The sequence below is a fragment of the Paramormyrops kingsleyae genome, chromosome 20 (assembly GCF_048594095.1).
Source record: "Paramormyrops kingsleyae isolate MSU_618 chromosome 20, PKINGS_0.4, whole genome shotgun sequence".
NCBI lineage: Eukaryota > Metazoa > Chordata > Actinopteri > Osteoglossiformes > Mormyridae > Paramormyrops > Paramormyrops kingsleyae.
In genome coordinates this window covers 20,729,916-20,756,554 of record NC_132816.1, presented here as the reverse complement: position 1 = coordinate 20,756,554, position 26,639 = coordinate 20,729,916, and the positions used below count along the sequence as shown (strand labels likewise).

At 48.1% G+C, this 26,639-nt stretch overlaps 3 protein-coding genes across 4 annotated transcripts; 1 reads left to right on the top strand and 2 right to left on the bottom strand.

Annotated features, from left to right (window-relative positions):
* Window positions 1–488: 488 nt before the first annotated feature.
* tmem235b (transmembrane protein 235b) lies at window positions 489–13,582 on the bottom strand. Of its 2 annotated transcripts, XR_002839287.2 has the most exons (5): window positions 13,126–13,582; window positions 9,090–9,170; window positions 6,335–6,472; window positions 1,106–1,955; window positions 489–970 (listed from the first exon to the last, which is right to left on the bottom strand). XR_002839287.2 is itself a non-coding variant. In XM_023820287.2 (4 exons), exons 1-4 carry the CDS (start codon window positions 13,301–13,303, stop codon window positions 1,642–1,644), a joined length of 711 nt encoding a protein of 236 aa, XP_023676055.2. In that variant the 5' UTR covers window positions 13,304–13,582; the 3' UTR covers window positions 489–1,641. The 2 variants fall into 2 exon arrangements, 1 of the variants encoding a protein (XP_023676055.2); XM_023820287.2 differs by having other exon boundaries at window positions 489–1,955.
* A 2,120-nt stretch (window positions 13,583–15,702) lies between these two features.
* Window positions 15,703–17,707, bottom strand: birc5a (baculoviral IAP repeat containing 5a). Its single transcript, XM_023820218.2, has 4 exons — window positions 17,502–17,707; window positions 17,267–17,376; window positions 16,857–16,974; window positions 15,703–16,289 (listed from the first exon to the last, which is right to left on the bottom strand). Exons 1-4 carry the CDS (start codon window positions 17,607–17,609, stop codon window positions 16,203–16,205), a joined length of 423 nt encoding a protein of 140 aa, XP_023675986.1. The 5' UTR covers window positions 17,610–17,707; the 3' UTR covers window positions 15,703–16,202.
* A 97-nt stretch (window positions 17,708–17,804) lies between these two features.
* Window positions 17,805–26,070, top strand: faap100 (FA core complex associated protein 100). Its single transcript, XM_072703721.1, has 9 exons — window positions 17,805–17,988; window positions 18,069–18,236; window positions 19,490–19,604; window positions 19,703–20,553; window positions 21,044–21,200; window positions 21,963–22,878; window positions 22,968–23,084; window positions 23,328–23,414; window positions 23,495–26,070. Exons 2-9 carry the CDS (start codon window positions 18,083–18,085, stop codon window positions 23,621–23,623), a joined length of 2,526 nt encoding a protein of 841 aa, XP_072559822.1. The 5' UTR covers window positions 17,805–17,988; window positions 18,069–18,082; the 3' UTR covers window positions 23,624–26,070.
* Window positions 26,071–26,639: the final 569 nt, after the last annotated feature.

Genomic DNA, 26,639 nt, shown 5'->3' with positions numbered 1-26,639 from the left:
GGGCCCTCGTTACCAGACCCGGCACTGGCACTGCATTTCTAATTCCCCAGGAAAACATCGGGGGCTTTATTTTTTAATGACCTTCTGAGTATGTGTATGTGCAATTCAGCTCCCATTCCACCGGGGGCAGTGTGTTCCAGCATTCATCATGCAAATAAAGGAAAAGTCTTTAAAAAAAAATAGCTAATTATTCTGGTAGTTTGCTGATTGGGATCCTGGTTCTGAGCCCACACACAAGGCTGCCTGGGGGGCAGAGGGAGGTCCTTTCCCACAGGCGCTGACCTCCTGCAAACTGAGGTCAAGTCTCTCCGGCGCCCCCTGGCACCAGCGAGGCAGATGAATGTCCATTAAAAAAAAAAAAAAAAAAAATCCATTAGGATATTTTTCTACAGACCTGAGATGTGAAATGTGAGCCATGCTGGAGGGAAAAAATGTATTCAGATGCAGTTTTAGGGCACTAATATAATTCTAAAACGGTATGTGGCACATTATGTTGTTTTATTCTGGACGCCTCCACAGGTGAAGTTCAGAGAAACAGGAAAATGAATCAATCAGAGGGTTACTTTACATCAGGTGTAGGATAAAGGACAATGAACCCTCAGTGCAGGCTGCAGCAAAGCCACTGGAACACAACATCGTTTACATCTTCAGGCATCCATTTAGAGACACATTTTGCGCATATCAGGTGACCACATTCAGGCATCCTGCCAAATATAAAGAAACAATGAAATCAGTAAGGCATAAAAATCAAAATTTTCTGTGGGTTTTTGCGAGTTCTCCAAGGTAAAGCCGCACGATTCTCTTCAGCCAAGTCTGACGTTTGCTCACAATGAAATACAACCGTCCAAATCACAGGCAAACGGATGTCTGCAATTTTGTGATAAAATTTCAGTGAATTAAAGCCAGTAGCGGTCCTTGATTTGTGAATCCATTCACATTAGATGATGCGGCTGAATTCTGTGCCAGTTCTCTGCCAGGAACAAATTACGCATTAATTGCTGTATGACAGGGCTGCACACAACGTCTGCCGAGTAAACAAATTAATGGCAAAATAAAATGCGACAATCTAGCCGGATACAAAAGCACACGATGCAGGTATATTTACCGTGTTTGGGGCTAATTTGCGATGCGCAATTCAGAGAGGCAAGCTTGTGTGAGGACGGGGGGGTGGGTTTCACATGGCCGAGAAGGTCCGTTATGGGGGCGTCGGCTGCTCTGGAGGGGCCATGGTGTCCCATGCGTCTCCACCCTCACTGCAGAGAGCCGTTCTGCCCAGGAACGTCCCAACAAACACCAGAGCTGCTTCTGTCCCAGCCACTAGTGCCACCTGTCCCAATGCCGCTTGTGAAGGTGACACACTTTACTTAAACTCACACTGTAGATACTTGTGTTCATGCATCCTCACAGACATGGCATTCATAGAAAGTGTTACCGTCTATATTATTGATACATGGAGCATGAAAATAAGTTGATAATTACAGATGTGGTCCACAGGCTCAGCCTTTCCCGCGTAAACGCTGATGCTGAAGCTGGAAGAAGCTGCCCGTTTAGATGCAAGCGTCTGACTTCTCTCTTGAGCTTCATTGAAATAATGGCTGGGATTTGGACGCAACCTATGGTGGGTGGGGAGCTGTAGGGGGGCTACTCCATGACAGAGAGGCTGGGCTGTGGCAGGTAGGAGAGGCAGGGGGGCTGTTCGGGGCCCGGGGCCCCAGCCCAGGCCAAGCCGGCGGTGAAATCGGGCCCCCGCTGCAGCAGAGCCAGTCTGGCAGCCAGGAGCAGCAGGACGCCAGCCAGCACCTCCAGGCAGAAGGAGAGGCAGGCGAGAACCAGCGACCAGCCGAAGGACACGCCCACGTGGGCCAGCTCCTCCGGGCCCAGCTCCCGCTCCAGCTCCGCCAGGGCCTGCTGCGAGTAGCTGACGTAGATGCTGACCCCCGAGAGCGTCAGCAGGCCTGGGGAGACACAGCGACAGGGAGGACATGAGCGGGAGAAGCCCCACCGTGGGCGGGAGTACACTGCGCCGTCCAATCACTGTTCAGGTTCACTCAATGGGCCGTCCAATAACTGCTCAGGTCCACTCAATGGGCCGTCCAATCACTGCTCAGGTTCACTCAATGGGAATCATGGGTCAGAGAAGTGGGCGGAACCAAATGTTAATCGACAGTACATTGTAGCCTCACTCAGCATGGGCATAAGGAATTAGGGGCCTCCTCAGCCCCAAGCGACCTCTGACCTCCACTCGCTCCATGGTGACAGTGAATTTTTTTACACTGCAGGAGTTGTGAACTTTGGATCAGGCCTATATAAAGGGGTTGTGGTGTTTTTTTTGTTTGTTTTTTTTGGGGGGGGGGCACAATCACCCCCCAGACTTCCTTATGGCCACAGTTAATAAAAGGGTTTGAGTTCAGAAATCGCATGACGCAGCTGGGTTCCTGCATCCTGCTCGGCACAGATCTGATGAGGCCTCAATGCATTTTATGGGGCCTGCAGACTCTATGCACCTGTCTCTGCGTCCCTGGGGTGGGACGAAGGGTGCAGTGAGGTCTCATGTATCTGAAATGACACCCATTTATATAAAATGCGTCAGAAAAGTGTTTCCATCCCATAGCAATCCGCTCTAACTGATAATAATGCAAAAGACAAAGAGATGGAGTTAAATGCAGACAGGATGCACACAGATTATAGCTTTTATTTAGTTAGCACAAAATGACCAGACTTTTACAAAACCAGCTTGATAAAAGCAGGGCCCATAGACTCACGGGGATTAGCACTGCGGTTGGAAAGTCGCCGGTTCGAATCCTGTGGTTGGCAGTATGGATTCCCTGTTGGGATCATGAGTGCGGCTCCTAAACCCCCCCCCCCATGTGCTCTAGAGACGATCTGATCCTGCTTTCTCAATTATACACCACTTTAGATAGACCACTTTGGATAAAGACATAAAGACAGCCCATTAAACATGGCGATATGAAAAGAGAAGAGCATTGGATATTGAGGTGATTTTTTTGAGATCCTGTGTAAAATATGACCTCCTCGTTGTGTAGAAATGCACCAATAACGATGATGGACATGGTCCTCCTTACCAGTAGAGGAAGCAGTGCCAACTTACACAGGGGGGGGGGGCTCATCCCCCATTTAAGGTGCACATCATTCCCTCTCAACGCGTCCTCGTAACATCATGTCCTCTTGCAGTGTAATTGACTGCCGACACGCGAAATGGTGCAGAGAATCTAACAGCTTGACTTGTTTCTGTAGTCCTTCATGATGTCCATGAGCTGAGCTCCATCCTGATGGGGGGGGGGGGGGTCCAGCGTGTAGTGGCCGCACGGGGGGGGGCTTTTTCTGAGCTAAGCTTCCCCTTGACCTTCTCAGCAGGCCCCCACGCCCCCTCCCACCTTGCGGATGCGTGAGCTGAATGCCAAGATTCTCGGAGACCTACTTTTGCGTAACCTTTGAGTCCCCTGACTGGGAGCCGCGGCCACGGGACCGAGCCTCAGACGGGCGTCGGGTCCATCTGATCACCTGCCCTCCAGATGTTATATTTTCTGGATGCTTCTTTTTCTGTCATGTGTTGCCTGGGTTACCGGAGTCGTTTCCTGACACATCTCTGCTCAGCGGGGCTAAGGAGTAGGTTCTCAGCCAGCCTTACTCCCCGACCCCCCCCTCGACACAACCAACCTGGCCCCCCCCCCGGCACAGCCGGCCTGATTCCTGTCCCCCAGCACAGTTGGGCATGTTAAAGTGAGCACTGGTGCTCAGTCCCTCATATGGCCGCTTGAAGCTAACATCTAATCTGCTACTTACCTGCTCCTGTTTCCTCGTTGTAACAGTAGGAATCTGTAGGGCCAGGAATCTGAGAAAGGCAAAGCATGTAAACACTACCTTACAAGGCAGTGTCCATGTCGAGAACCTCCATCAGCAGACATATTCCCGAATTCCCACGCTTGCCACTGAGATTGACATTGACGTTTGAAACCCCCTGATGTGATGCCTGAAGTCGGCGGCGGCATGAGGGGCTTTGATGTTTTGTTCGAATGCCGTTCCGCCGGGGACAGAATACAGGGCCTGAGTATCTACAGAGCCTCCCGATCACATGATCAGCAGAGGAAAAGATGATTCGCTGGTGGGCACTGCCAACTGAACTCAAGCAATCATTCAAGTGCTATTCAAGAGTATTTCTGGTATAAAAGTATATTCGGCTCACCCATTAAGACTTTTTAATTATAAATAATGGAATTCTAATTACTAAATTACCCAATTGCAATGGAATTTAATAGGAAGAAAGCTTGTATAATCAAACACACAATGTGTTTGAGTGGATGACAAAGTGCTTAGTGGCTCTGAGCCGCGCAGCGGAGGTGTAGCGGGGGGGGGGGGGGGGGGTGTGCTTTATGGTTACTTTCCTTCCCCTGTTAGCTTGGCCAAGGTCCTGCAGATGAAACCATTACATTTAAGTTATTGCCGTGATATTTACTGCCTCACATAGTCTCTGTCCATGAAGGAATAAATAAAAGAGAAAAGAAAGAACGGACAGGTCACTCCTCAAAGGGGGCCAGAGGCAATTTTCTCCTGGGTCTGTACAAAATGGCCCGGTGATGAAAAAATGATTAATTTATGAGAAATTATTTCCAGCCTAAGTTGAATGTCCCTTTAGCTATGATGGTCGTTCCAGATGTCTATAAATAAATTTAACACAATCGTGTCTGTGTGTGCGAACCATGTTATATTCATCACACCCTAGGCTTCTTCTGATAGGCCACCGGAATGGCTTTGATCCTGAGCGGTGGTCTGGCCCACCTTGGTGTCGTGTTTGTGGTGGTCTGGCCTACTGTTGTCTCCTGTCTGTGGTGTTTTGGCCCACTGTGGTCTCCCGTGTGTAGTGGTCTGGTCCGTTATGGTCTCCCATTCGTGGTGGTCTGGTCCACTATGGTCTCCAGTTTATGGTGGTCTGGCCTGCTGTGGTCTCCCATTTGTAGTGGTTTGGTCCACTGTGGTCTCCCATTTGTAGTGGTCTGGTCCACAGTGGTCTCCCATTAGTGGTGGTTTGGCCTGTTGTGGTCTCCTATTTGTCTAAAGAAAGCACAATAATTTGCATGCCCAACTGAAATTCCTTTCTTTATTACAGAGAAGACATTTATGAACTCCTCCCAGCCCAAAACCCCTTTCGGACATCTTTCAGGTAAGATAGATATTGCCAGGTTGTTGACAGCAGAAGAGGCTCATGGGATATGGCATGGGGCAGCAGTAAATAAAGGGCTTCATTTGGAAGCTAACAGCACGCAGCAAAGCCCACCAAGCATCTTCAAAGGGCCTGCCAGCAACTAACTCCTCATAGACCCGTGCATCTTTCTTTCAGTTTTTGTATCTGAAGGTAAAATGATCAAGCTTTGATCTGTATCCATTTCTGCCGGGTGCACGGCCTGCGCTTGCAGGGGATGGAGTACGGCACCCAGAGCTGGCCGGCGATGCTGGACCCAGGCAGGACACGTGGCTGCTGCTCCGGAGCCGTGGAGCTGAATCCATGCATGAAGCCTCCGCACGACGCCGCTGGGGGCAGAATTTTGCCCTGTGGCTGTCGCAGCTTATGACGGCTTTAGTTTATGACTCCTTGTGTTTTCGGGGACAGTTGGATCAACAGCCCTTTGATGGATATTCAAGGAAAAAATCCTTATCCCTGTGTTTTCAGTTTCAATGGCATCTTCAGATGTGTGGCGCCCACAGAGCATTATTGTGCTATGGGGCTGGAACCATCCCACTGAGCCGTAGAGAACCGAGAAAGGGAGGCCACTGGCTGGTGCCTGTAGACCGCCGGCTGGTGCCTGTAGACCGCCGGCTGGTGCCTGTAGACCGCCGGCTGGTGCCTGTAGACCAATTTGCTCCACATGGCAACAACACTTGTGACCCTCTCCACCACCAAAAATGAGAGGCTTCATTCACTGTGACCGGGTCGACTTTAACAGCCCAGCACAGGCTCCCTTTAACCACGACCCCCCCCAAGCAGGATACTCGCCCCTATTTGGCCAATACCCAGGACGAGCAGCCAGCACCCTGTTGACACACGAATTATCCGCAAACCCTTTTCCCTGCGGGAACGGTAGTCCAAAATAGCCGCTTTTGTCACAGGAGCCTGAAGCTGCCCGTGTCCAGAAAAACAGGGGGGTGTCCGGCTATTTCCAGCAGCGCTCAGAACACATTCTGTAGTGCTGTGCACCGCCGTGATAGGCACAGATGCAGAGATTAAAACAGGGGCTGATGAAGACCTGCAGGTGGCTGGCAAGTGGAAAAACGGCCCTGCAGTCTCACGGTTTCGCCCTGGCCAGGGGCGGGCACTTACTGCAAAGCAGAAGGTAAGCGGCAGTCCCTAGGAGCAGGGTGCGGCTCCGGGCCAGCGAGCTGACGAGGCCCAAGATCCCTCCGAAGACCAGCAGCACCAGGCTGAGGGGCAGCAGAATGACGATCACCCTGTGCAGACCTGTGGGGGGCGCCAGAGAGCACAGAGTCAGACCAGGGATGTGAGGGCATGAACACACGTACGTTTTGCCAAAGTTACAAATAAACTCTGCAAAGACATGGGCACATTCACACAAACCTATACACACAAAGCACAGAAATACCAAAGGAAAAGTGCCAAAACTGAACACACACCGAACTCCACACACCAATCATATCACTGCACATAAGATAGCCCCAGGGTGCTCATGCTCGTATCTTAATTATTCTGATGTATTTTTTGACACTTTAATCTCCGCAGAAAGAATGCCGTTCACTCCCATTACATTCGAGAGAAGCCTGACATTCCCACGGCCGATATCTACAACATTAGGCAACTGCCAGCAGAACAACCGAGATGGATAGACAGCACTAAAGCCCCCCTAGAACATACCCACATAGCAACAGTTTCTGGGCCAGAACCGCCTGCGTCTCCTTAAATCTGGGTGCCAGTGACATTCAGGCAGGAGAGTCTATACCAGAATCTGTCCAGAGTTTTGAATGATTACAGTTGTTCTGTATGCACTCTGAAGATCCGGCACGCATTCGCCTGACTGTATACGTATGATCAGTCACTTACCAGATGAGCAGTTGATGCGCTAAGAACCTGGGGGGCGATCGCCCCACATACCAAGATGAGTCTGAACCGGATCCAAATGTTCAGAAATTGCCACAGACCCGTAAACTGGATCTGGCCAGTAACTGCACCAGAGACTAAAGTTAAATTCAGATACAGCCCCAGTGGATGCTGTGAGTGGCTTAGTCGGCTAAGTCTCTGTGGGTGAAGATTGTGGGTTCGAGCCCTCGCCTCAGCAGAGTCCACTGTGTGTTATCTGGCCCTGCACTGTGACCTCCAAGTAATAAAGAGTAAGATGTGGTCAGTGACATGAAGCATTCTGAGGTACGTTTTCTTGTACTGATGATGCATGATTGTTTATTAAATGTGGCTGAGACTCTCTGTGCTTGTGACCCGGAGGTTCCTGAGCCCCGGCCCCGCTGGAATGGTTACACGTCTGTGGGCCCTTGAGCAAGGCCTTTAACCCCCAGCTCTGGGGGTGCTGACTGACCCTGTACTCTAAAGAGACGTGTAGCTGTATATGTACAAATAAAAGCATTTATTAAGGTATCTGCTCCAGGACATTTAAGCAACAAACATGCCTCACTTGTGCATAAGCACAGGTACATTGGGACACTTCCCTTCACTAGGCTGCATCTTACATAGCTTAGGGGTCACGGTGCAGCTGACAGACAGTGCCCTCTGCGGAGGCTCACACCAGTAACCTCTGGCTAATCAACACAGACTTAGACCACTGAGCCACTCACCAGCCGCGTGTGTTAAGGCAGAATCCTGGAGCAGAATTATTCTGCTGTCAGTCTGGAAAAAAACGAGTCTGAGGCACATTTAACAAACAAACATGTTTTATTTGTGCATAGACCCCCATCTTACTCCCCATAGCTTGGGGGGCACAGTGCAGGGTCAGCCAATGGGCAGCCCCCTCTGCTGAGGCTCGAACCAGCAACCTTCTAATCACAGACAGAGAGGTTTAGCCCACTGAGTCACTCACTACCCCTGCTTAGGTCACATCTGAATTTAACTTTTGACTCTGGTGCAGATACAGGCCAGATTGGGTAACATTCAATGTAACTCTGGCCATATACGGTCCTCATCTGTTTCAAATCCAGAAAGCGGATTCGGACCAGTACTGGACCGTTGTGCAGAAAGACACCAGGCTAGATCCGGTTTACGGGTGTGTGGTGATTTCTGACCAACATTTGGCCCAGATCCGGATCAGTCTCGTCTTGCTACCTGGGGTAGCGTTTATCAGTTTTAGGGTAAACTGCCCCTTTAACACACACAGGCATGCAGATGCAGATTCAGGCACATGCCTGTAAAACTACAGTTAAACATACACACACAGCTAAACACTGCACATAAATGCAAACATACAAGCACTAAAACACACACCCAAGCCACAAGCATTAAGTGTCTGTCTGTTAATAAAGACAATACACGAGTCAAAACTGTCACTACACACCAAATAATACAAATATACCGACTGCATATACCATGCTCTGTGTTTTTCTTTTCTTTCGACCAATCAAACGACAGAAAACTTAGGCGGATGTGTTCTCTACACATGTTGTTGTCATGGAAACCCGATGATTGACCTCTTATGGCTCATCAGTCTGTTAGGAGAGCCAGGAGACGCATGTTTCTGTTCCTGCCAGTTACTTTCAAAATGCCGCTTTTTCATTAGAGCCAAGCTAGAATGATTGTACATGGGAGGCAGTTCATCCGCTTCGGGTTTTTCACGCGCGTTTGGGCCCATATGACGGAGCAAAGCTAGTCTTCACTGATGCATGGTGGCGGCAGATGTGTGGCAGGTGATATGTCCCCTTCCCAGTGCGATACCTCCTTGTTTACATGTTTTGTACTGAATAATTGGATCCCTACATCACTGGGCAGGAGGATGTAGCCCTACACGATGTCTGCAGTCCTGACATGGCGTCTACCCCCATCCAACCGTGCCCCAGAAGAGATACCCTGGCCGCTACGTGCAGTTCTCCGCCTCGCGGCCAGGGCGCGCACTTGCACTCACCGAGCAGATGCTTCTCGGTTTCCGAGTACTTGGAAGTGTCTGCAGAGAATGAATAGATGTTGTAGGAGATGTCATCCTTGCCTGCAATCAGAGAGAAGTACGCTGAGGTCCGCGATGCAGTGCGTCACGAGGCACCACGTCTCATTATCCAAGCACGGCATGGATAGCTACAGGAAATGCACCAGGACTGTGTTTCAGTTTGATTACAAGTGATTTAAAAGGACTTTGTTTCTTCTACTCGGTTACCTCTCGCATTAATCTCCCAGACCTTAATTTGTTAATTGCCTCTAATTTCCAGTGTTAATTAGTTTTTCTCAGTCGCTTTGCTATGATGTTGTTACATCTGTGTGAGGCACGCCGGGTGATCGCATTGGAAAGCAAACTATTAGGAGATTAATTGGATGCAGAAGCAAATGTCTGCGATGCCGTTAAATTTAAAAATGCAATACGCTGAAATGCGATTTAGGTATGTGGGTGAGTAGTAATCGCGGGCACGTTAACGGACCTAATACGGGTGGGGAGGAAGCTGCTGGAGATTTATGTATAAAGTCATACCCCATTAAAACAGATTAACGCGACTATCAGAGATGGTGGGCGGTGTTTGTCGCACGCCTCTGCCATACTGTCCCAACAGAGGCAGAATGTAAGTTTTAACTGGCTGTAATGTAACTTAAACACTACGCCCGGCTGTCTGAACGAATTCACCCGGCTTGGGGTGGAAGCCTCCAGGCATCCACACAGACCTCGCCGAGCGCATAGAAATCATCGCAAATACATTAGAGTGAAAATCAGGTCTACAGTACTTTCCCCAGCCAGTAACACAGAATCAGGGACCTCATACTAAATACATCTGGGGGGTAGGCTGCCCCCCCTCGCCTTTAACAGACTGCTCTAGAGTCTATTAGCTGTGTGGCTAATCGGGCATTAGCATAAAAACCCTCCAAATGGTGCTGAGAACTCAGACGATGAATGCTGCTTCCTTTTCTGCCTCAGGCCATAATGAGCTCATTAAAATCATTATACAGAGAGTCAGTCAGTCTCCAGTCACTGGCTTTAGGTGTAAAACTCAAACGTCTAATTAAACTCTTAAACGAACTGAAATAATAAAAAAAGGTTTCAGATAATAATAATAATAAAAAAGTTTAACCCTGAATGGCACCTGCCGCTGCTCCAGAGTGTTATGACCGCCTTATCTGGAGAGGTATGTCACACCAGCGTTTACATCTAAACTCAACGCATGTTAAACAGTCCATCAACGACACCCCCCCACCCCCACCCCCACCCCCCGACCTGGACCAGCTCACACCGCCTAAACTGAATGCTTTAAGCACAATCCCCAGGGGCAGGGGTTAGGGTGCATCTCTCACAGTGTAAAAGGATAGCGTTGCAACTGCCAACATGGATTTTGTAACCTGCAGGAACAGGAAATAACACAAGCAGACATTACAGGACTGATGCTGCCAGGAATTAAAACACACAAATGAACTATTTCTCTCCAAATGATGTAGTGAAAGCTAACATAAAGTACAAATGAAAATGTCCATCTGGGACTTCTGCCACAAATCTCCGCATATGACCATCCCAGCAAGTATTCAGTGAAGAAAATCACATCATATTTTTTGAAAATCACATGCAACTTGCGTGTCTCTGTGGTGTCCAATTACGGTCATTGAGCATTGCTGAAATCCTATGCTTAATGTGTATTATGTTGCAATGGAACTGTTTTGGTTTTTTTTTTTTCAAATATGCATACTTGACCATACTTGAGTTCTCGTGTACCCATCTTATGTCCATCTTCCATGACTGCTCCGTTGGGCCCTTGAGCGAGGCCCTTAACCTGCAATTGCTTTGTCCTGGGTATGACGTTAATCTACATCCAGCCCTGCAGGCAGGTCCTCCAACTGACAGGGGAGAAACTTGGGGGTTGGTGGCAGGGTTGGCACTCCAGCCACCAGAAAAAAACTCACCGGTCCATTCGGACTAGTGTGGTGCTGAGGTATCACCTGCCACATGGCTGCAGTCAGACTCTCATCCCTGAGGTGGTTTGTCATTTGGTGCGTGCAGCAACACACTAATCAGCGCACGCTCCTTACCTTCCATGACGGTAAAAATCCCCGGATGTCGTTCTTGCCCCGCCCCAAATATCAAGGATACATCGGTTGCATCCTCGCCAACCGAGACCAACCCCATGAATCACTGCATCCCCAGTTCGTTCTTGTGTGGCACGTTAGCAAGACCGGTCTTGCCAAGACAGCAAGCGCGATCTTTGCGTTCTTGGTATTGAGAAACGCCCATCTTCAAGATGGCTCCCTTAGGGGGGAGCTCACGTGCAGCTCCCAGCACATTTCGTGTAAATAATCTTGCAAATAGTTCTTGTCTATGTAGTCCTAAATATTAGTGTCGTGCCCTGAAAGTCGTGCATTGTACTTACCTGTGTTGAACGTGATCCTTGTCGCATCCTGATGTGTCTCTGGTCACTTGCAGATACTTACGGTGTGTGCAACCTACGGCTAGTAATGTGACTATTCTTTCGTCTGTGTCTTAGTAGCAAGGTCCGTTTTTGCCTGTTCATTTGCAATTCATGGTGCATTTGCTTCGTTGTAGGTCATTAAAAAAGTTCATGCAAGTACTGTTAATAATTAAGTGCTGATAAATTAACTTAAGCTCCCTTGTTATAATGGTGAGGGTTGCGGGACACTGTAATAATCCGCCGTATCTGTATGAACCGGTACAGTCCCCACGTTAATTTACACAAGTCAAATTAAGTAATGCTAGTATGCATTCTACAATAGTAATCAATTCGCCATAAGGTAGGCCTATACTCTTTTAAATATCTCGTTCTCCCTCCCATAAAATAATGGTATACCTATAGAGCGGCTCAAATCGTGCTTTATGTTTCAGATCGGAGGGAAATCGGGAGAGTCGCAATTACATTTTCTTACCTTCACATTGTACGAGATTTAGTGTTAAAAATGTGATGTTATCTGGCGTTTAGGAGACAATGATCAGTTCTTCTTTTAATTGTTTTTGCATAAAACAAACCAGTGCTACTAATTTTGTAAGACTACCAGGTCTTAATCCACAGGTTCTATGTAGTCTTTTCGTTTTATGCGTCGAATATATCTTAATAACTAGAGTACACCTGTAGGTCATATACACCTACTAAACAGCATTTTTAAGTACGAGTGAACCAAGAAGTATGAATAATTAAACACGCAACGCTATTTTATATAGGCTAGTAGCTAACATATGGCAAAACGGTCGCAATCACGTACGGCGACAAGAATCTCAGATGGGAAAAATGACAGCTGGACAGATGACCGGCACGGCGCGAAAGGTGCGTTTCAGTCGGGAATCACGTGCAGACCCGGAGCTGGCGCGTCTCACCCGGCGGGCACACATGTATGGAGCGGGTCTTCAAATCCGACACACGCTTCCGCCACGTCCGTGCGACGGCTTTTAAAAAAGTGGTGCCGCTCCCCCCGTAGTAGCCTAGGTTTGTGGTGTCAACATAGCTGAAGTGCAAAGGCACAAAATACTAAAACGCTTTTAGAAATTGGCAAAATTAAATGGGCAGCATTTGAGCTTATCTATAATTTAAATTAAGAAAAACTCTCTACATCAACTCTATGTTATGATGGAACTCCTGTACCATACCGTATAATCCCCGCGAGTTTGATAATATTGTCGTATGTGGCAAATAGTCTAATTGATTTTATTCTCTTTTCCAACCGAGTAGGCTGTAATAAGTCATTTTCAGGGGTTCGGCTGCAGGGATCTTCTGCGACTTTCACGCACCGGATACCTGTTGTAAACCCTTCAGCACAGTTAAGCAATCTATATATTTGCAATTGAATATTCCTTCAAATATAGGGTGATTACACAGTTTAGTCTCAGAACTAACGATTGCATCAAACCTGTGTCGGTTCTTTCCCGTCACATGGACTTAATACAGACAATTATAGACTCACAATAGCTATTATCTCGCCAACTCGTAACACGCGTTATAAATCAGCATCAGCATCCTTAAGTTTACCTTCGTATATTCTCCACAGTCCAGAATGGGAATTCAGGTCTTCTGAATCAGTCTCGTTGGGTCTGTTCACCACTATGATGTACCAGTACTCGGTCCCGATTGCTGCAGCCAGCAGACCGAAGCTCACGATGCCAGCGATGCCAGCCGTAACGACCGTGGTTCCGTAGCTCAGTCTCATCCTTCCGCCCGAGGTTGTTACCGGGAAGGATGCCCAGGCACTTCCGTGCAACTTTCCTAAGCGCAAAGTGGCATGACGCAGACGGACTGCCCGTATTCCGTCCTTTTTCGGTCTCTCTCTCTCTCTCTCTCTCAATAACTTGAGAACCCTAGTGGGACGAATCAGACCTTTATGGAGATGTGGAGTTCAGTTTTGTCTTGAGATCTTAGTGTAATGTACTTGCACTTTATCTATGACTAAGTTTGCACTTAAATTAACCAAGCACTTGTCAGGCTTACAGTGGTGCAACGACAGGAAATGAAATGGACCTTTCAGTCGACTGCCGAAAGCAATGAATTCCCAATCTTGTGGCCCACGTCATTGTTGCATAAATTACATATTCCAGGGGGAAATATGTGAAAGGAAAAGATGCTGTCGATGGGGCTGGGCCTGGTGTGCAATCAGAGCTTAATCAAAAGCGAAGCAAAATCTCCGGTTTTTAAAAAAAGGTCACATTCGACGATCATGGACTTTAAGAAAACTAGCAAAATTAGCTTATATAATTAAGCTTTCCCCTCTACACATTGACATATTCACGTGCACAGCGTGGTGGATAAAATAGGATATAAATGCAATACATGGGTTTAAATAAAATAATTTTATTACGAAGGCCAGTGGAGATTTTTTTTCTGTAAATCTATCTATCTTGCACTTTACGCATTAATGCAGCAACACCCGGCTTTCGGAAGTGAAAAAGGAACCTTCACTGTGCCGAATAAATTAGCGCCATTTCTTCCACTGATGACAATTTTAATAAACGCCATGCCATTACATTAAATCTGGAGAAAAAAAGAGAATGAAGAATCGGCTTTTAACCAAATAGGCACCTTCTGACAATATTAGGAGACATTTATTGTACCGAAATGGTAATAATTACGTTAAACTCATTTTCTCAGAAAAATCGACAGGCTGTTTTTTTTCCCCGATTAGTGACTGTTTCACAAAACCGTAATAAATCGATTTCCCAAAATTCACTAGAGATTTCTGAATGAAATGTGTAGGCTAGGTGGCGCCAGAATGTGTGTGAATCTGCCAAAAACTGTCATTCATAAAACAATTAGGGCTACGAGAAACATTGCTATGGGTATCTTTATCAGAAAGACTCACTATACAGCCGGAAGCGGCTGATGACGGAATTCACTCTAAACCAGAAAATGCTTAGTGATCATAAGCTCAACTGACTAATAGCAGATAAATGACTCGGGTCTCCCTACACGATGTTTCGTGAATCGAATTCCCGAATGGCCTCATTCGGTCTGTTTAACCAGCTTTTATGAACATCGCATTTAAAACGGCATAATTCGCGCGTGCATCAGTTCATTTTGGTCTACAGGGTTACCAGATTAAGAGTGGAGAACACCTGAATCATTAAATCCCTTACCAGGAGGCAGATAAATGACCAGAACTCCCCACGTCCCGGATGGTACAATTATAATTTGAGAAACATGTCCAGGTATAAAACAGACACAAAAAAACATTTAAATGTGCGAAATCGCCTTCATACCGACACAAAAGGGAGCTACAAGCAGCTAAGGCACACAGTAATAATCACTCATTATAGCCAATTATTTAAATAGAGCAGCCAGTACAAGTGGACTAAAACGAGCTTAACCGGCATCCATTTGTACTTAACATATGCATTACCCATGGGTATCTAGCAAGCACGCCGTCAAATTGCGGGCTAATACAAGATGCACTTTGTTGCTTAGAAATAACCAGCAGGATTTTACTTAATGTTTGCCATGCATCTCTGTCAACACAACCCCATAGCCACAAGAACAGATGCTGGAAATCTCCCGAACGAACCCATCTTCATAGGCAACTTCATATATACCAGCTCCGATGGTGCTATTACAGTAATGGTGCTAGAATAGGGGGCAGAGATTAAGGTCTGTACAGCCTGGAGCGGAGAGACACCACCCCAGTTATTTAAAATAACAAATATTAAAGGCTGAGTAATTCAAGGTTTACGCTCCCCACAGTATTATTTACAGCTAAAAAAAAACAAAGTAAGAGTAGCTCGCTCTGGTGAGTGATGAAAAATGGGCCATTACTAAATACTACACCAACATTGTAAAAGTATGAATGCATAAAGGTCAGTGGGTTATTGTCAGCCTGCCTGAGCAGCCCATACTCGGAGGCCCTAGAAGCTATGAACTACATCACCTTCCTGAGTTTTTGCAGCTTTTAAAAAAGCAGACAGTTTCCCGGGCATCACACGGCTGAAAGACCCACGTCGCCATCATCTAAGCAACCCTGACGCAGCTCGCGAAAACCAGCAGAGGTACCAGAGAGAAAGGTCACCAAATGTACGCAAATTTATTTACAGAATTTTAAAAACAGAAAAATTTATATTTAAAAAAAAAAAAAAAAAGGCTCTGACAGATCCCAGACAAACTCTTGCTAGCATTTTCTGAAGTAAAATCATCACAGGAGTTTTGGAAAACTACACAGATACTCAAACAACGGAAATGAAAGCGGCAGACATGAAAATAGGAGGGGGCTGTAATCGATGACAACAACAATCAGACAGGCTGGAGAATACACCCCTTTGTGTGGGACCATGACTGAAAACAGCCACGGTTGCGCAACTAGTCAGCGTCACACGGTAACCGAGGGCAACAGCAGTTTAGGGGCAGGAGGTGGAACTTTGAAGATGGAGAAAAACGTTTCTCTTGTAATGCCTGTGCAGCAATGCATGTGTCCACCCAGAGAGACAGGAAACTAAAGCATAGATATTTCAGCCAGTGGACGAGGCGGTCTCTAGAGTGGCAAAATCAAAAATCAGAAACAGCAAATTAAAAATCTCAGGAGGATCACTGAGGACTGGAGTCTGCACAGAACCCACAGTCCGTCACTCCTAGTCCATGGCCATTTTAATCAACTCGGCCCTCCGCGATTTGGCTGCATCCTCGAATCTCTCGATGATGTGATTGCACTTCTTTTTCTGAAAGGGCAAAGTTGCAGACACAATAAGGTTTTATGGGTGGGGGAAGGGGGGGAACAGCACTTCACTGCTTCCATCCATCTTCAGGGATCTCCAAACATGATGCAGTTCAGTACGGCGGACCAGTCTGACAAACACTTGAGAATACTGTGAAATGTGAATTTTAATATTGTCTATAGATTTATAATCGTATTTTAGTGAGCTCTGCATTCTAAGAGCAAGAAAGAAATGCGGCCTCATTATGAAACTGTAATTGAGATGTCTAGCAGGCACTTACAGTCTGATATCGTTCCTTGAATGCTAAGAGTCCAAGGACCTCCTCAGGAAATGCAGAAGCATTATATCGCCATGCGAGTTTCTTTAAAGCAGTCTCGTAATTGAAACCACAAATTTCAGCAGCTGTAGCTTATTAATTTTGTATCATTACAGCAGCTTCGAGGTGACCGTCATCATTATCAGAAATCTTTGATGTGACAATTCAAACTGCAGTCCTACAAAAGGACAACACGCTTTCACGCGACAGACTTCCACATCAGCACAGTGGATCGCAGGCAAACAGGCACTTACAACGAGAAACTTCTCCCTCTCTTTCTGCAGTTTGATGACCTCCTCCACTGTCAGCTCGTTCACAGACTTCTTTAGCGTGATGAAACTGCAGGCTGGTGAATGGACTTTGTGCTCCTTCCTGCGATGTGAAGGAACAGGCAGCTTTAACACACACACGTAGATGTCCAGAGACCAATACACCACTGCAGAATATTTCCAACATCACTATGTTTTTTCACAGAGTACCCTAATGGCTGTTCTCAGAGATATTACAAACAGATATTTACATTTATATAAATATAAACAGAGATGATTAACTCACATCAACTACAGGATGAGCAGCTCCTGCCCCCCACCCCCCAAATTTCCTCCACAAGTAAATCAGACTTCCACATTTCATCGTGAATCTCGCCTAACGACAGTCGCCTTACACAGGATCGTCCTCCGGCTCCCAGCCCTCCAGCTCTTTCAGGCAGAAGAAGCACTGCGCCGTGTCGGGGCTGTTCTCCGACGGCGTGTGGATGAACCCGGCCTTGGCCATCTGAGTGGGGGGTCAACACAGGCGTCAAATCCGACATTTGTTACCTTACAAAGGAAGCAGGAGCTTCAGCCCCGGTCTGATTTAGCCCCGGGTAAACAGCCGCAGCCCCGCTGCCCGGCACTCACGTTTTCCGAAGTACAAGCGCAGCCATCCTCGAACGGCCATCCCGAATACGTCTTCAGCCTGTTCTCATAAAAGTACATCTTAGTTTCCTCGTAAGTGAATAGATCCATTGTACTAAATGCCACTTATGTGGTATAACGTATCAGTCTCGAAACAACGTTTAAAGTCTCCCCCTTTTCTCGTACTTGCTTCAACTAGTTCAGATCCAACTCACTTCGTCAGTGGCCAGGTTTAAATTTTCTGCGAGCGCTCCCATTGGCGGGACGTCGAGCGTCACTGTGGCATCATGGGAATCGTAGTTTTTTTTTGAGGGGCTGCGATTGGTTACGACGCAGCGCGCGGGACATTGGAGGAAGTTTCTTGCTCAGAAGAGGAATATTTCGGATTTATTTATCAGTGAAATTTCATTTTAAAGTATATTTTACCATCAAATTATCAGGTTGTACTGGACCTGTAATACATATCATCTTTTTTAAAACTTACCTACTAGTAAGCTGCTGTCGGCCTTGTAAATAAATACGAACGGCTTCTTCATGGTGAGGTTAATAACAGGCTGACGCGCTCTGTAGGAGCCGGTATCCTGATGGAGGGATCAAGGTGTTCGGTCAGGTCTCTGGCCGCTTTGGATCGTCCAATTGGGTCGGCGACGCTGGTCTGGGCCGGGACCGACTTGTTGCTTAGCAACGGCAGCAATCTGGTGCTCCTGCACAGCACTGAGGGCCAGACGGTGAAGGCAAGTACTTCGGCAGAGACTTTTAATCTCCACGTAACCTCTTTCAGCGGTGTGATTATTATTATAGAGCAGGTTCACTTTCAGCTCACTTCTTTAGGGTTGCCAACCTTGGTGAGCTGGCTGGAGTGAGATTCTCAATTTGAGACAAGCCTGCACACACAAATATGTATCTAACAGTCTTATTACCTTATAAACAGTCTGTAGGGTTTGCAGACTACCCCATAAGCTTCTGATGTAGCTCATTTTCGGTTTATAATGGAATGATATGGATTTGCCTTAAGATTTCTTGCGTAAGCGTGACTCGGGCCAGATGCGTGAGAGCTGGCAGCCCTGCCATTTAATGCTTGCAGATACGTAGCGTTACGTTCCCAGCACTGCTGCCAATCGTGTGCATTTTGATCTACCGTGAAGGCCTATAAACTACATTATCACAAAATTTGTGTGACGTTGCGTGATTTTATTTTGCCAGATGAGCTACATTTGTACCTGTTTGAACTTCCTGTCCGTTAAACCTCATCAAACGCGATACTTCAGAAACCGCTGTTTATGGGATAATAAAATGAAATTCAACTCTAAAATTTAATTGGCGGCAAAATAACATCCATCCATCCATTCTCCGTAACCGCTTATAAATGTAGCTTATCTTGTTCAGGTTCCGGAGCCTGGCAAAATAACAGTTCATTTTTGCATTCATTTAAACCTCTATCCATTTTCTCAGAACCAGTAATCAAGTGCAATGTTTAAGTACGCTTACAGCATTTAGCAAGGAGGTGGATGTAATGCATACAAACAGAGGCAACAGCATGCATTAAGGGTGATTTATAAACTAAACTGCATGTCTTTGGTCCGTGGAAAAAGGCTGGAGTGCCTGAAGGAGACACTCAGGAACGTGATTATATTAGGAAATGGCTATAATCATTTAAAATGGCATTTTTAGATTTTTGGGAAGGTAGTGTCTGTCTGTTCAATCCTCCGGACCCCTAGGATTGTTAAAATGTGTATTTTGAACAATAAAATATTTTTATATTTCTCCTAAGGAGAGCGGTGCAAAGAAATGTAATAGGTTTGCTGATTTGATGATTTCACAGCAAAAAAAAGATTATTACAGCTCAGGGGAGGCCAGTGATTTCATGTCGAGCTATTCTGCTGGAACTGTGAGTTATTTTGCAGTGCCCGAGGGGGTGGCGCCTGCCATTCCTGCTTTCCGATGCTGCCCGCTATATTCTTGTGTCCCCCTGCCTGTCACCCTGCAGGCAGTTCACACGTTCCCCAGCCCTGTCGTGTGCCTGGTGCCGAGTCCTAACCAGCAAGGCATGTACGCTCTCTGTGAGCACGACGGGATACATTTCGTCCCTCTTCCACAGCTTCTCAGGTACTCTAGGATATTAAGATCTGGGGATAAAAGTTTTTAATGACACAGCTCACAGATTTAACCGCAAAAGGCCTTTTTTTGTGTGGTCTCCCCCACAGGTCTTCCTCGGTCCCCTCGTCTGAGGACAGCGGTTCAGGAAGTGTTGCCACTAATTCCCAAGTGATCGCAGACCCTGCCGTCAGCTCCTTTGTGGTGGCAGACGGTGTCTTAGTGACAGTGGGGCTGGCGGATGGCAGGTGGCGGTTTAGCTTATATGAGATCCCAGAAGCCAGTGCAGCACAGCACAGAAAGGTCGCAGATCGCCACATCTTTGCTACTCCTGCAGGCGGGGGTGCCATTGGAGCAAGGAGCCAGAGCGTGGCTCAGCGCCCAGTACTGTTCTGTGTGTACGCGAGGTGCAGTTTGACATCCCAGCCACCAGAGGGCAGCGATTGCCACATGCTGGACCCGGCTCTCTTCAGCCTGCTCTTTGGTGTTGACTCATCGCTGATCCCTTTGCCCATGTTCGTCTGCGGCCTGCCGGACGGGAGGCTTTGCAGTCTGCCCGCCCTACAGCAGCCTGGGGATGTGGGTCCTGCGGTGAAGGTTCTCCACAGCTTGGAGGAGCCCATCGTCTTTCTCGGCATCTCCATGGCTGGTGACGGCAGCTCTGGGGGCTTGGTGGTGGTTGGCGGCTTTGGTAAGGTGCTGCTGGTATTGGCTGAGCAGAAGGAGGGGTGCACAGTGCTGGCATTCAGGGAGTGGGGTGTAGCTGGCCCCGTGGTGACGGCTTGCCTCAGCGGCACACGGCTGTACTACAGCACTCGCTCAGACCTCCTGGTCCTGTCGCTGGGCAACACAGAGCAGAAGCCAACCACGGGCTTGGAACCCGCTTCCTCCTCTCAGAACCCAGTCAGCCTGAACGTCTGCGGTGTCACAGCACTGGCCAAGCCTACGACGGCCTCCACAGGTACCAGAACCAGAAGCTCTTATGCATGTCGCTGAGAATCTTGGGTTGTTGGTTTGGCATCTTCTGACGTGACTTTAGACGAGGGGAGACGGGGATGACGATGTCTCAGTTTCAGCGAAAGCCGAGCTAAATCAATAAATGCGTAATAATAATTATTTTTAATTGGCTTTTAGAGCCGACTGAAATTGTCCCCTTGAAGGCTGCGCTGTGCAGTAGTGTGCCTGTTATTGTGCGTGAAAATACTTACCCTTTTATCTTGGGAGCTGCTTGAATTACAGGGAAATGTAGATATTTTCACTGCACGGTTGAGTGGTGCAGTTGTAGCACACATGCAGGTGAGCTGTGAAATGGAGGTGCGTTGTCTTTGAACCTGCTGTTCGCGGTATGGAGCTGCACTGGGACGGGCCCTGCAGTGCCCGCCTCGCTCCTGCCTGCCGGTGTGGTCCTGTGGTTGTGCCGTGTGCTGATTTCGCTTTTCTGTCTGTGCCAGGTGCCGTGCAGCTCATGGCCACATCTGACAGAGGGAGGCTCTTGCAGATAACCCCATTGGGGGGGTCAGGGGGGGGGGGGCCCTCAAGGCTGTCCCCCTCTCAGGTCGGCCAAAAAATGAAGGACCTTCTTGCTGGCATCGGGAATGTTGCAGAGCGGTGGGTGTGATTCTTGGAGTGTGTATACACCTTAGCTTCGGTGCAGCAGTGTACACTGTATGGACAAAGCATTGGGACACCCGTAGTATTTAAAGGATTGGGCCACATAAGCCACACCCACTGCTGACATACAGGTGAATAATTAAGCACACAGCCATGCAATCTGCAGCATCAAACAATGGCAGCAGAATGGGGGGAGGGGGGTCATACAGAAGAGGCCAGTCAGCCTGGCACCTCCACTGGACACCACTGGACACCTTTCCAGCAAGTCGGTTCTCCACATTTCTGTCCTGCTGGAGCCGCTCAGGTCAACCACAAGTGAAGTGATTGTGAAGTGGGAACATCTGGAAGCAAGTCCGGCTGCGACGTGGCGCACACATAAGCTGACAGAGAGGGAGCTGATCACCCAACGTCAACACCCAACCTGAATGGCAGCGAATCCCACCAGCAATGTCCCAACATCTATTGGAAACCATTACCAGAAGAGTCCGAGCTATTATGGCATCTAAGCATTAGCAAACTTCATGTTAATACCGTTTGATTCAGAGTGAGATGCTGGACAGGCTGGTGTCCCAGTACGTTTGTCCATATAGTGTATGTCACCAGTACAAATCCCCAGGAACATGGATGCTGAGTTCTGCATTCATTCATTCCTGCCTGTGACCATTTTTGTTTTGCTATACTTGTTTTATACCACGTTGGCTTCCTCACGCTTGATACATACATCTTTCCAATGAGTCACTTGTTTATCTTTTTACACAGAGCATCCTTGTTGAAAAGTAGTATTCAAGTGAGGAACACGGCTCTCAAGAAACTTAACCAAGTATTTAACATCTGCTGTCTGCTGCTGCCCAGTCAGAATGGGAGGGAGGGGCATCTTGACTGCAAGCCTCCAATCAGCTTTCATCTTACGACCAAGTGGGTCAGCCTACTGCGAGAGGAGTCCTTGACCTTAAGCTGCGTTCTGGAAAACTCCAGCAGCTATGTGCTCGAATGTGGTTGGACTTTGTGTATACAGGTGGTACCTTCATACAGTTCTTTGACCTCGGAAGACATGGCCACCAAAACCTACAGCTTCCCTCTTGAAGAACTGGCTCCTGGTAAAACCCTGAAAGTGACGTTGCCCTTGGCAGCCGGGAATGAGTTACGTTTTCCTGTGAAGGTCTGCTCTTCACTCATTTACTCTTTGCAAAGCATGCTGGGACGCTCGGAGCTTGAGTGTCTTCTGCTCAGAGGGACCCCGTGGTCGAGGCTGGTCTCCGATTCTGGGTTGGTCAGTCTGGCTCTTGATGCTGTGACCCTAGACTGGCTGCACTGTCTGCACATTGATGGACCTGTTGCTAACGCCGATGGCTTCTGCTCCGGCGTGAGCAGCTCAGCAGACCCCATCCAGACCTTCCTGCGGGCCCGGAGGTGGGAGCAGTGGAGTTGTGGCCGCAGTGGGCCTAGTCCTGGGTCCTGGGGGGTAGGCCCCTTCACTGCGACTCTAAGGGTATCATCGGCACTGCTGAGGGCCATGTTAGCAGGCTCTACGCTAGGCGGCCCGTCCCTCTGTGCTTCTCTGCTGGCCTGGTTGGTGTCCAGCTGCCCTGGTAACCGCTCCAGAGCAGACCTGAGCTCCCCTGTGGTGTGTGCTCGCTGCCCTCAAGGAGATCGCCTGAAGCTAATGGCCAAAGAGGTGTGTGTCTCTGGTCTGTGGCGTCTGCTCACCTGCGAGTTCATGCCATCATTTACTGGTCTTAACCTCAATTTCCCCGGTCGGCCCAGGTGACGGTTGAGGAGGTGAGCTCAGATGGGCCTCTTCTGGCTGTGGAGGTTCAGCTGGAGAGTTCCTCACTGGTCTCGCTCTGTGGGCTGCATCATGCTGTTCTTCACCGCCTCCAGGTACTGAGGGGAGTTGGTGTGGCTCAGGGAAGGTCGCTGGGCCCAGAGCAAGACCCTTAACCTCCAGTTGCTCTGGGGATCCTGCTTTGAATAAAAGCATCTACTGAATTCATACATATGTAATGTAAATGCTTTGCAGTAAAATAGCTGGTTATGTGGCATTTTTAATGAACCTAGAGTCACCCAGTGTGCTGCCCCTGATCGTGTCGTGGCTCAGATTCTTCCCCTCTGTCTCGATCGCAGGCCTTGCTGGGTGGGGTCACCAAGGCAACTGGGGATCTGGCACAGTTGCAGGGGCGGAGCTTGCGAGGAGCCCTGGAGCGTGCTGAAGTGAGCACCCCCCCCCCCACCCCTCCTGTCTGGGACTCCCCGCACTCCTGGCCGGCTAACTCTGTGCTCCTCTCCTGCAGGCGCTCTTACGGGAGATCTGGGAGGCTCGCGATCTGGTGTCCCTGGGTGCCGGGGTGACCCGGCGAGCGGCGGACACGCTGCTGCGCGTGTACACGCAGCTGAGAACGCAGCCCCTCCTCATCCTCTGACACGTGTTGGGAATCCAGCTGAATCCAGTGACCAGTGACCTATGGATCTACATTCTCTCTGTGTACTTTGTGTTATGTAAAGGAGTAAAATTTAGTCAGTTAACCTGCAAACTAAGAAAAGTAATTTTGGAGTAAAGTCAATTGAGAGAAAGTCCTACATACAGGTATTTGAAGAGCTGTAATAATAAATGTGCAGCGTGCTGTTAAGGAAGAACGGGCTTCCCTCAGCTGAGCTCATATTGAAGCACCGTTTCATCCGTCTTGGCCTGGCGGATCCCACATTTTTACGTGACATTTCACTGCCGGATGCTCGTGCACGAAGGGCTCATCGTGGGAACGTGTAACGGTCGTCGGCGGAGGGCGGCCGGGCGCCTGATGTTGGCGAGGGGGTCCGGGGTTGTTTAGAGTCAGATGCTGTTAAGCTTAACGTGTGTGGCTATGAGTTGAAGGGGTAGTGGGCCGGGGGAGGGGCTGCTGTCTGTTCTCACCCTACATGACACCAGCGGCTGGTAGCCTAGCCTCCGCTCATTAGCCACCAGGATGGTGCAATACTGCTGACCTTCACCTTCCTAGAGACGCCATTCTTCTTCTTTTTTTTTTATTTAAAAAAAAAAAAAAACATAGTGACACTATTGATTCCTGTGGGGACATTTTTTTTTTTTGTCTACCCTGTCTTGCTCTCTCTGGCACACAGGTACGTGAGTAAGTTTAGCAGTGAAGGGCAGCAGCACCCATGAAGCTGGGGGTTACGGGCCCTGCCTGTCCGATCACAGGCACGGAGACTCCGCCCATCGGGCCCTGCCTGTCCGATCACAGGCACCGAGGCTCCGCCCATCGGGCCCTGCCTGTCCGATCACAGGCACGGAGACTCCGCCCATCGGGCCCTGCCTGTCCGATCACAGGCACCGAGGCTCCGCCCATCGGGCCCTGCCTGTCCGATCACAGGCACCGAGGCTCCGCCCATCGGGCCCTGCCTGTCCGATCACAGGCACCGAGGCTCCGCCCATCGGGCGGCTATGTCATGTCTGCCCCTTTTCCCATTTTTTGAATGTGAGAGTCTCTTTGAGAGCCAAACCAGAAACACATATTTATACCCACTAAGACGTTCCATTTGCATACCAGTAAATAAATGCAAGCTTTTGCCGGCTTAATCGTGAGTAATGGGCTACTATGGCAAAAAGAGAAGCAGTTTGAGCACAGCTGGATGCCACGTGTATCATTTAATTAGATGGGACATTTTCACGTCTGACAATAATAACTGATTGTGAACAAGCAGCTGCTCTCCAGTGGGCTCTGACTCTTCCCTTCTCGGGGATTTATGTGCTGGGGGGCACTGGAGTATTTTTTTCACCACACCATCCAGTTAGTCTGGTTCCTAATGATGTATAAAAAATTAACTGCAGTTGCTGTCTTTGTGTGGTATATAGTCCTAACTAATTGTAATTGATCTAGTAAATCATGCCACAGTCTACACAACAGAATTGGGTAAACTTGTAGCGTATAATTGTGTAGTTCATCTTTTGCCCTGTAGAGGGTGTTAGAGGTGCACCTGTATAATTTTTGCCCACACAGGAATTAAGGGTGATGCTGTATGTCTGGTCGTGGTGAGAAGAACTTCAGATGGAGACGCATCTTCTGCGAAGCTGATGTTTTTACGTTCTCCCTCAAGTTGCCTTCTGGTGTGAAGACAGTCCACTGTAGCATGTGGTAAGAGTTCAGGGATCAGTCACCACAGTCCTCGTAAAAGGAGTGACCGCCTCCTTTTGGCTTGGATTTACCAGTGAGTCACATGCAGGTTATTTATGGTGACCCTAGGCGGGTAATGCAGGAGGACTCGGTCTTCACCATACCAGATCTGAGAACGTGCTTCCGCCTTCATTCATGGGGAAGCCCCTAAAGGTGATGGTGTGCCTCCGCTTGGAGATCATCTTAACGACTGATACCCATAGGTGCTGTGGAATGCCTCTGGGTCCCTTAGTCTTTCATACACGAAGTGCTCTAGCACAATGTATTTTAACATGGTCCTCGGGGGCCCACAGACAGTCCATGTTTTTACTCCAAAATGTAGCAGCAAAATTGTAGACTATCTGGCAGGGAGCTGGGAGGGACCCAAAATGTAGGGCAGGGGCCTCCAACTCCGGTCCTGGAGAGCTACTATCCAGCAGGTTTTCTATCCTACTTGGCTTCTGATGAGCCACATCTATGCCTGGCATTTACCTGAGAACAGCTGTGGCTCATCAGAAGCCGGGTATGATAGAAAACCTGCTGGACGGTAGCTCTCCAGGACTGGAGTTGGAGACCCCTGACGTAGAGTGGCAGTCCCAGAGGGCTAGGTCGAAAAACATTGCCCTAACGTACCAAATTTTTTATGTTGTTGGTAACTATGTCTGTTCAGCCTTTTGATCTTGATTATTTGAAATAATAATAAATGAACACATTTACAGACATTTACAGTTTTTTTTGTCTGAATTTACTGGGTCAGTTAAAGAAGTCCCTTTACAGGGATAAAATTGAGTTTCTGGGATTGGAGTTGGCAGCGTTCTGGGGGAGGTACTGCCTTTATTGCTGCTGTCTGTTATTAGAGCTATAGCCTTAAGGTTTGTGTGTATAGATGAAATGTAAATATTCCCATGATCCTCTCTGTCTTTGCAAAGATGGACCGTTTTGCAGAAGTCAAACAGCTGTGTATTTCACGTGTGCGATGGGTCTGCCTTGAGGTCAGGGTGCTGTGACTGGTGGTCTGTGGTTTTCCCTGGGTGGTCCTTGTATTTTATCTGCAGAACGTTTGCTCTTGTGGTTTAGGCAGCGTTTCATCTTCTGCATATTCTTCTTCATTTCTAGAGAGGTGCTGATGTGATTGAATACTACTGTAATAATTCATGGCTCATATTTGATTGTCGTTTTTTTCACAGCGACTTAAATATACCAGTTTACACCTCTGGATATTTTACTGTGGGACTTTACTTAATCTAGCCACCCTTTCATGCTGTTACATGGCCTGTTACAGCAGGACCCT

What these genes read in the sequence shown, in the direction of transcription:
- faap100 (XM_072703721.1), top strand. Translation starts at nt 18,083, where the DNA reads ATGGAGGGATCAAGGTGTTCGGTCAGGTCTCTGGCCGCTTTGGATCGT. An exon ending in GCCTACGACGGCCTCCACAG is followed by an intron (nt 20,554 to 21,043) that starts GTACCAGAACCA and finishes TGTCTGTGCCAG; the next exon opens with GTGCCGTGCAGCTCATGGCC. An exon ending in TGAAGCTAATGGCCAAAGAG is followed by an intron (nt 22,879 to 22,967) that starts GTGTGTGTCTCT and finishes CGGTCGGCCCAG; the next exon opens with GTGACGGTTGAGGAGGTGAG.
- birc5a (XM_023820218.2), bottom strand. Translation starts at nt 17,609, where the DNA reads ATGGATCTATTCACTTACGAGGAAACTAAGATGTACTTTTATGAGAAC. An exon ending in GCGCTTGTACTTCGGAAAAC is followed by an intron (nt 17,377 to 17,501) that starts GTGAGTGCCGGG and finishes CCCCCCACTCAG; the next exon opens with ATGGCCAAGGCCGGGTTCAT. An exon ending in GAGCCGGAGGACGATCCTGT is followed by an intron (nt 16,975 to 17,266) that starts GTAAGGCGACTG and finishes TTCACATCGCAG; the next exon opens with GAAGGAGCACAAAGTCCATT.
- tmem235b (XM_023820287.2), bottom strand. Translation starts at nt 13,303, where the DNA reads ATGAGACTGAGCTACGGAACCACGGTCGTTACGGCTGGCATCGCTGGC. An exon ending in ACTGTGGAGAATATACGAAG is followed by an intron (nt 9,171 to 13,125) that starts GTAAACTTAAGG and finishes CTCTGATTGCAG; the next exon opens with GCAAGGATGACATCTCCTAC. An exon ending in AACCGAGAAGCATCTGCTCG is followed by an intron (nt 6,473 to 9,089) that starts GTGAGTGCAAGT and finishes CGCCCCCCACAG; the next exon opens with GTCTGCACAGGGTGATCGTC.